This window comes from Sipha flava, unplaced genomic scaffold (genome assembly GCF_003268045.1).
Source record: "Sipha flava isolate LNK unplaced genomic scaffold, YSA_version1 271_pilon_pilon, whole genome shotgun sequence".
In the NCBI taxonomy this organism is placed as follows: domain Eukaryota; kingdom Metazoa; phylum Arthropoda; class Insecta; order Hemiptera; family Aphididae; genus Sipha; species Sipha flava.
In genome coordinates, this window is record NW_020272935.1 from 64,989 (window position 1) to 75,267 (window position 10,279).

At 31.9% G+C, this 10,279-nt stretch overlaps 1 protein-coding gene across 1 annotated transcript in view; it reads left to right on the plus strand.

The window, feature by feature from the left end:
* The first annotated feature begins 245 nt into the window (after positions 1 to 245).
* Positions 246 to 10,279, plus strand: part of LOC112685266 (odorant receptor coreceptor) — a 44,641-nt gene continuing 34,607 nt past the window's right edge. Inside the window, exons 1-2 of the mRNA XM_025557102.1 lie at positions 246 to 433; positions 509 to 637. Coding sequence (XP_025412887.1) covers positions 600 to 637 — 38 coding nt within the window. The 5' untranslated portion in view covers positions 246 to 433; positions 509 to 599. The remainder of the gene's footprint in view (positions 434 to 508; positions 638 to 10,279) is intronic.

Genomic DNA, 10,279 nt, shown 5'->3' on the forward strand with positions numbered 1-10,279 from the left:
ATAATTATTATTATATTAATAATATTAATACCAATAATAATTTTATCTATCAAATATTCAATAGTAGTGACTCAATTACTACGAAGAGCTATCGCCTGTTTGCTGTTGTGGGCAATGCGGGCTGTATGATCTAATAATAATCGCAAAAATACGTATTTGACTAATAATCATTTTAGTAATCTTATCATCGACTGTTGTCTGTCGACGACCACATTCGTCAGTCTCGACGCAATTTCCATAGACAACAGTGTTGTGTTTGTTAAATTTATGTTTACCATTCAATAAATTTATTATACTATGTCTGGTAAGCGAATTAAATTAAGTGGTGCAGCTTACCAAAAAGCAGCAAAAGAAAAAAAAGAAAAATAACGAAGAACTACTTCAGAAAATTCCAAAAGTTCATTCTTTTTTCCCTACTAGAATTGTAGGAAGTGTAAGTATTTATTTTTGTATAAATTAATTTTTTAAATCAGATATGAACTTATCTAAATATTTTCATTGGTTATAGCCGGAATTGATCCCCACAGAAGAATATTCTCAATCTAAAACGTGTTTACCAACTGATATTTCTAAAATTGAAATACCGTTGAATACAACCGATGATACGAAAGTTATTACGCAGCCACATAGTCTACAGGTGGACTAAAAAATATACTTATAAAGTTACTTATAAGTATAAAAAATATACTTATTAAAATTTGCTTATAAATACGGATAGTCCTACTACAGCATGTATAGCATATATATTGATAGTCTACAACTATCACACGTATCAACGACTAAATTCAATACGTGAGAAAAACACCATACATAAATCGCTCTTGGATTATATTGTCATATGATTGAGCAATTAGATCTGATTTCCAATTTAATCCATACTTGGTACAAATATAAAATAAATTAAACATACCACGACCAGATCATCAACTACTTTCAGAGATACTAGTTTTTCTTTAATTTGACCACTTTCATCAATAAAACGTAAAATCATGGAGAACTGTTCTAAACCAGCAACATCAGTGGTTGTATCAATGATCACGGAAAACTTGCCTGCTTTTGCAACACTATTTAAAATATTTTTCCATACAATTTCACCAAGCATATGAATTATAGTATTTTGATTAATATTTCATAAGAAGGTTAATCGATTTTTTTTTTGTAGAATTTTCTATTTTTGCCATATGATGAGAGAGTATAGGTTGATGATTGGCTAATAACTAAGTTTAGGGACTTCTAGCATTTGCATACTTTTTTTAATTATTGTTTAATATAGTAGAGTACGAAATAAATTCGTTTCTCGAAGTCATGATATCAGATATAAAAATTGAATGTGCATATTTTTGTATATTTGATAGATTTTGCAGGAGAGTGCATATTTTAAAATTTTATGCTTATTTTGCATAATTTGACAAATTTTCCAAATTTAAAATTAAAAACTATAGATACATTTAACTATATATATATATATATATATGTTTCAAACGATCGAAAAAAAAATGTACCTAATAATTAGTACTTAATATTTCCAGTAATATACTATCTGCAAACTACCTCACATATCTCATTATAATTTTTGTGTAAGTATAAATACTACTATTAATCTGTATCGATCGTATCTGGATATCGACCGGATGTCGATAAAGATAATAGTTGATATAGAATAATAGATTGTTTATTTAGTGTTCAGTTCAGTCAATTATTATCCGTCGTTATTTTTGCGTCTCGCAACCACGCAACGTTGAATCATACATAAAACGTCATACGTGTTTTATAACATTGTTTAATGTCGAAGTACAACAGTCTACGAGTAACCGACTATAAAGTTTTGTTTTGGAGTTTAAAGATACATTTACATCCGATGGACACGTTTTATTTTGTGTACTATGTGGTCATTTTTTTTTTTTTTTTTTTAATGCATATTATAATGCATATTTTAATGATTTTAGAAGCATATTTGTGTATATTTTAGAGCTTTAAGTCCCTAAATTTACTAATAACTTAATGAGTTGCAAAAAGTTTCCTCGATTCAATGAAGTACACTCTCATCATGTCCTCGAAATGGAATATTTTGCCTTGCAAGATAAAGAACTGTTTTAATTATAACTTTTACTGTTTCTCTATTTTCGGTTACTTTGTTGTTTGAAGTTAGTCTAATATCATTTATATCTACTCGATTATTCTTAATATACATGGAATTTCTTATAATAAAGTTCAAATGAATAATAGACGATTCGTGTTAATTAAGTCTAGTAGAAATATGTTGCCAATCATTTGTCCCTTCTCTAGACAGTGCTTTTGTTATTCCTTTAGTTGTTCCAAATAGTTTACAGGCAATACAAAAAACTCTGTCTACCGAAGGTGAATAGGAGACCCAAGTTCTTTTTACAGTTGACTTATCAGGTGATACTTTGTAATAGTAATTGTCATTAAATGATCGAACAATATTATTTTGCTTCCTTTTAAAGGACAATTTACCGGGAAGATCTGAAGTTAAAGGTTGACATGGTCCAATGGAAATCATATATGCAAAATATTCACTAGTTATTTGAGAATAGTTAACCAAAGCTGGATCATTTGGGTACCTTTCAAAATTAGCTGTGACTTCATTGAACATATCCATGTTAATTGACGAGCCATCAGAATCACATATAGTAATAAACATCAGTAATTAATAATTGAGATTAACAATTTTTAAATTTTACTACAATTTAATAAATTTATTTTAAAGCAAAATACCTAATAAAACAAATATTAAACAAATTTTAAACAAAATTTAAAAATAATGACTATTTGAGCATTAATTATTTCTATTTATAAATAAAAGTACAAAAGTATAAATATTTTAATTTCTATTGATATTTGAATAAAATAAAATAGTGTGTTTACATTATTTTTATAACTATCTCCGACTAGGAATTATTTTATGCACCATTGTTTAAAACGTTAAAATACACAAATTTAGAAGAAAAAAATTGAAAAATTTGAGTGGGAGCTAAACAAGTTAAATTAATTTTTTATAGAAGAAAATTCTTTTTATATTATTAAATATTTAATGTACTATTAATTGTATAGATTAGACTATTTTACAACTTTGCATTGGCAATTTATAATAATATTTTACATTTATTGTTAAAATACCTTCTATTGTAATTGCTATTTGAGTCTGGTCTGTCTGGATCATTTCTTGACTGGTACTGGCACATTGGTTTTGAATTGCTACAACACAAGAAATAACAAATCAATAAAGAAAAATACTTTCCTTTACAATTCCCATACTTTATCGGACACCTAGTTGAATGTAGCACTATAAAATAGATGATGTGTCATTTTACCTGGAGAATTTAACTGATGTTGCTTATTGAAATCCAACAATGCATCACTTTCAATGCTATTCACCACTTTATTAGAATCTTCTGGACCAATAACATTCCCGGATTCAACTAAGTTAAAAAAAATTTAGTTTAAGTAATACACTTGCAACAAAATAGTGAGCGTTAAATATTGTTATATGAAAAAAAATAGATTAGCTAAAAATATGTATGGTTATACTGATTAAGCTTAAAATTATGTAGGTAAGAAAAGTATTTTCCAAAAGATTAATAGTTTTTAAATTAATGAATTTTCTTCATTAAAAAAAAATCAAATAATTTAATGAAGATACTTTGAGTAATTTGTAGTTAAATAATAAGTCTAATATAGATAAAATGTAGACCAATGGCACGGAATTTAACTATATTCGGCGGAAATCGAGAAATTACCCACCTACTCAAGCAATTAAAATGTTTCCATAGGGGGAGGCAGAGGTGGATTTCCCATTAGGCACTGTAGGCAGCTGCCTAGGGCGGCAAAATTTGGGGATGGCTAATTCTGTAGTGTTTTATTAGAAAACATCGTATGCGAAAAAAAATTGGAAAATTATTTACTTTATATTTACGAAAAATAATTGTATAATAATGGTTGCATTTTATTAGTATGTTATCGTCGGAATTTTGGGGAAAAATAAATACCCCCACTGCCACACTATATTACTAATTCGACTGTATATTAATAATCCTTTGCTGCTATTATGAAAATCTGTTTTTAATAAAATTTGGTGGACGTCCATTGATATTTTTTCAAAGTAGACTAATTAATAAAAGCGAAAAAAATAGTCTAAACATTCAAATGGATATAGGTACATATATTTATATATTTAATATTTAGATTAGATATTTCGGAAGACTATAAAACTTCTTCGCCTAATATAGAGGCGATAAATTATTGGTGCCTATAGCCGTAAAAAAGATAAATCCGCCTCTGGGGGGAGGGGGACAAAAAATTAATCTATAAAACACAAATACTTACTAAATTATAAAATGTATAAATAATGTTTTAATTGGAAAAACAACTAATTACCTTAAGTCTAAAACCAAGTAGGTACGGGTACCTACATATAAATTATATTTTATAAATGAAAATCACATGATGTAGGAATAAATAAATAAAAAATAAATATAAATAAATAAATAAAAAAAATAAGTCATAAATTAATAATATGACCTATTTACCTATATTTTATTACACCATTGATTATAATGTTTATGAAAAATGATTTTATTATTATTTTTATTATTATTTTATTATAATCAACGCCAGACGGCTTTTACAAAATTACAGACAAGAAGTACATAGATAACAGTAAAAAAAAACATATACAATATATATAAGACGCGTAACTTATACTAATTTAATATTAGAGAGAAGAAAAAGAATTAGTAAGTAAGTAAAACCAAAAAAAAAAAACAACATGGTGTAAGTTATGTGAAAATGAAAAAATAAAAATAAAAAATGTGAGCCTTCGTATTTCATGTGGCTTAGTAGTCTATATGATTATTTGCATTATGCATCATCCTTATAAGTGGGGCATTCCTGGAGAAGTTTGATTTATTGGTGGGTATATAAAAATTACACTGAAGCCTAGTGTTACTAGGAATACGAAAGCTAAGTTCTCCAAGTAGTCTTGGGGCATCAACTTGACCTTCGATCAGACGCTGAATAAAAGTGATATCAAAATTATCACGCCTTACAGAAAGGGGAATTAGTCTCAGAACTTGGCTTACTGGCCCATAATCATGTGGCGGATGAGGAATGTTGAGGCAATAACCGGTGAAACGCATAAAACTGTTTTGTACACGATCAATCCGAGAAATGTCAACTGTGGTATATGGTGACCAAACAATAGACCCATATTCAATGACCGAACGGACTAAAGCATTATAGTGAGCTAGAAGGCAGTTGGCAGAACTAAAATTAGTAGAGTGACGCCTTATGAATCCCAAAGCACGAAAGGCTTTGCTGGTCATATAATCAATATGAGGGCTAAAATTAAGAGAAGGTACAAATAAAATGTCTAAATCATGGACCTGGCTAACACGTTGAATAGATATACCATCAAGTCTATAGTCAAAAGATATCACTGCCTTAGAGCGATAGTAAGTCATGACTTTACATTTAGAGATATTAAGAGATGAATTAAACGTACTACACCAATTGGTGAATTTATCAAGGGTGTTCTGGAGAGTGAGGCAATCATTATTTGAGGTAATCGTGTGAAAAATTTTAGAATCATCAGCAAAAAGTAGGAGACGACAAGGGGAAACAACTGAGCACATAGTATTAATGAAAATATTAAATAATAAGGGACCTAAATGGCTACCTTGTGGAACACCGGACGATGCACAGAAGAGATCAGATGTCTTCCCGAAGAGGTTGACAAATTGTCGACGGTCACTAAGGTAAGATCTAAACCATGATAAAAGTGGCTCACCAACACCAAGTCTGTCGAGGATATAAAGAAGTGCATTGTGGTCTATGGAGTCGAACGCTTTAGAAAAGTCAGTATATATCACATCAACTTGATTACCTAATTCAAACGCCGCATGAAGGTAAGAAGCAAAAACTACATGACTAGTCGCAGTCGAGCGACCTGGAAAGAACCCATGTTGGTCAATTGATAAGGTGGTTAAGAAAGAACGTTCGATTCGTTTCAGTACTATAGACTCAAACAGTTTACCCAGGAGAGGAAGGCCGGAGATGGGTCTATAGTTAGTGACATCAGCCGGATTCCCAGATTTGAAAATTGGCGTAACACGACTTATTTTCCACAAAGAGGGGAAAAAACCTTCTGTAAGTGATTTATTAAAAATTAAAGTGACCGGTAAACTGAGAGAGGCACAGCAGTGATACAAAAGGTTAGCAGAAATGCCATCTGGACCAGAACTATGAACCTCTGAAAGAGAGTTAAGCGCTGTATTAACTTCATCAATCGATATAGATAATTTAGAAGGGAGGTGTGAAAATTGGTTGTTTGTAAACTCATCGGATAAATCATTGCAGGTAAATCGTGAGTCACTATAAACAGATGAGAAATGAGAAGCAAACAAAGAAGCAACTTGGTCACTGGAGGCCTTAGACTCCCCAAAATGAACCTCATCTGGTATTGTAGAGACACCACGTTTACTACGAACAAATTTCCAAAATGATTTAGGATCTACACATAGACGATTCTGTATGTTACGCAAATAGTGACTATAGAGACACCTCGATTCAAATTTACATTGGGCGCGTAGTTGAGAGAAGATTGAATAACGATTAAGACCACCTAACATTTTATATTGTTTATGCGATTGTTTTTTCATAGCGAGAAGTTTCTTAAGCTTACTTGAGACCCATATAGGAAAAGTAGAGTTCCGAAAATTTCGTAATGGAACGAATTCACGAATACAATCAAGCAGTGTTTTCTGTAAAAAATCAACAGAAAGGTCAGCGGATTTTGTATCTAAGGCGTTGCACCAATCAGTGATCTCAAGTCTATGAATAATCCTCTCATAGTTCGCATTTTTAAAGTCATAATATGTGTGTTGAGCGTCAAGCATAGGAAGGGCTGAAGGAATGGGACAGGAAATAGACAGTGCTGGGTGGTAAATGTCACATGGAACTAATAAATCTGTGGCCTGCTGGACTATGGTGGATTCATTACTAGAGAAAATTAGGTCAAGAAGAGATCCAGAATTATTGGGAATTTGGTTCTTCTGGACGAAGTGAAGGAAACTAAACTGATCGCCTACAAGACGGACCTTATCAGTTATATTACCTGTATAGACAAGATCCGAACCACAGATGGACCACTCAACATTGGGCAAATTGTAGTCACCACATACTAAACCAAGATCAAAATTATAAGATCTCCATACCTGGTCTAAGGCCTCAGCATGACTCTCATACACAGACAAATTTGTACCAGAAGGTAAATATACTCCAGCTAAAAATACTGAGAGACCACCGGCTAGAGTGAGGCGAACAAAAACTTGCTCACAAGTGTCAAATGAAGTCGTAATTAAGGTTGGTCTTAGCTCTTTCTTGACAGCAATTAATGAACCTCCTCCTCGACGACAGTTACTTGTGCGTACATTTCTGTCACACCTAAAGATTAAATATCCATCAAAACATAATTCAGAATTAGAGATGTCATCCGAAAGCCAAGTCTCAGTAAGAATATAAGCATCATAAGATAATAAAATAAAATTAGTTCGGAGATTAAACAATTTACTACGAAGGCCACGCACATTTTGGTAGTAAATTTTAAAACAATGATCAATATTAGGCATAACATTAAAATTATTAAACTTATGGTAGGGTATAGAAGAAAAGTTAGTTTTAATATTATTAAATTTAGATAAAAATGAGTTAAAGGTAGAATGAGAAAAACGGCAAAAGGTACAAGAAATATTATTTTTACAAAAAACATGCAAACCAGAGTTGAAATCCGGAACTAATGCAAATGCTGAGTGGAATTCGGTCGATGATTGCTTCCTCCTCTGGGGTTCATGTATTTTGGACCGGTTTTAATCACAGAAGGTACACCATTGACATATGAAATAGTGAAATCTGAAGAGCCACTTTCGATTTTACGTTGCAGATCGGAATGAGCTTTACGCAAAAGTTCCCGTTCTAGCGTGGTTTTGTCCCGAACAATTCGAAAACCAGGTTCTGGTAGTTAGGTTAGGTTAGTAGGTTAGGTTAGGTTAGATTAGTAATCCATTCCGCGTTTGTGAATTAAAATTTAAAATAAGATGAGAAGCATCGGCCTTGGATTGGCAGATTACCTTCAAAGGTCTCGGTTTATTCGCTTTACTATTCCCTAGGCGTATTAGTTTAAGATTGGTTGGTACAGGTATAGTTATTTTATCAAGAAGATTGCTAAGTGTACGAAGATCATCATTAATTCTTAAAGCAGCGGTGTTGGCAGCGGACTCAGGCACTCCATATGCAATTGCATTAAATTCGATTTTGCTTCGTTCAGATATTGCGTATCGTATATATACGAATTAAGTGGCGGCTCGTGCCTATGAGCGATGGTGCGATTGCACCCCCTACTGAAATTACAAAATATTTTAAATAATATAGTATTTGATTTTATTTTTAATATTGTTATAAGAATTATTATTATTTTTATTATTTTATATCTATAATAAATAATAAATATGTATGTGTGTATATAGTTATGAATATATTACAGCGCGGCTGTCGATATTATGTGATGTGTGTTATGTTTGAATCGCACATATAAAAACCGGTTTTTATAGAAGATCATATTATCAAACATCATATTATCGGCGGCGGCGGTAGCGGTCGTATAAGCTATAATGTGCGATGATTTCTGTCGTACAATTCGGGCGGCGGAACGGGGACCGTTGCAATCATTAGGTGGTGTGTGTAGGTGTGCTTTATCCAAGAATAGAAACATACAAATAACCACACTAATGGTAAACCTAAATATGATTATAATTTTATTTAGTCGACGTTGATCGTGCTGATTAAAGCCAATGATGGGTATGATGTGCGATGAAATCCGTCGTATAATTCGGGCGGTGGAACGCGACCCGTTGCTATCACTACAATAGGTCGCGTGTATGTGTTTTACCACGAATCACACATATTATAAACACAGTATTTAGACCATACTTAAATATAATTGTATTTTATCGGCATTGACAGTGCGACGATTTCTGTCGAACAATTCGAGCGGCGCGGTTGTCAGTAGTAGTGTAGTGGTTGTTACGATTGTAACAAATTAAAAAGGGTGAATATTTTTATTTTAATCGAAATTGAAAGACTAAATTACATCAAAAACAACCAAGCCAAATATATCAAAAATCTTAATTAATTTAAATTTCAATAGATTTAACAAAATTTAATCTTGGCAGGTTACATACATTTATATACTTAAACCCGGCAACGACGGGTAATTCAGCTAGTTATTAATAATTTAGATTAAAGTTTTTCAAGTCAAAGGCATTCACTTGATAAATGAACAATATATACAATATTTGCTCATAATAAAGATTATATTACATATAATCTTTATTATGAGCAAATTTTGTAATCAGTAAGTTATATAAATACAGTTTATCGGCAGAATGTTTTCTTAATTTTATCGCGCTAAACATTTATTTTAAGCTGCGTACACACTTGTAACATTCGCGCGTAACAACATACCGTAACGCAACTTAGGCGCGTTACAGCAATCGATGTGTGGACGTGAAGGCGTAACACCGTCGCGTAACAAAAGTTGATACGCGACGAAGTTACGCGGCGTCCCACGAGTTGTCGGTAAATTTGAACCGCATCAAAAGATTGTTGCGAGGTGGGGTTACGAAAAGTATGGACGTAAATAATAACGCAACTACGCAACAACGCATTATTTGTATTCTGAACGTCACGCTACACGCTTTAAGTCGTAAACACTGTTGTCTGTAATTAATTTTTGTAACTGAATATTTCAATATGGAGTAGAATGAAGAAAATACAATAAAATTTATTGAATTGTATGAACAAAAACCATTACTTTGATATGCAAAACACCCTCAATATTATAATAAAATCAAAAGAAATGATGCTTTGTAAGATATAGCAAAAGAAATTGGGCTTACTACTGATGAATGTAAAAAAAAAATTCTTGGCTTGTTATCTGAGACGAGAAAAATCAAAAATCAAAGTAAATAAATAAATATACAAGGAACACTATGCAACATAGCCACACCGCAACATCGCAACGCCTACACACAAATAATGATATTGTAACACGTAACACTACAGATTCACGTTACGGCATTTCGTTACGCGCGAATGTTACAAGTGTGTATGTGGCTTTAGACTGTGTGATTGTGCTATGATCGGTTCATATTTTCTGTCTACGCGGTGTTTGTGTAGTGTCGTCCGATTTTAAGTATCTATTACT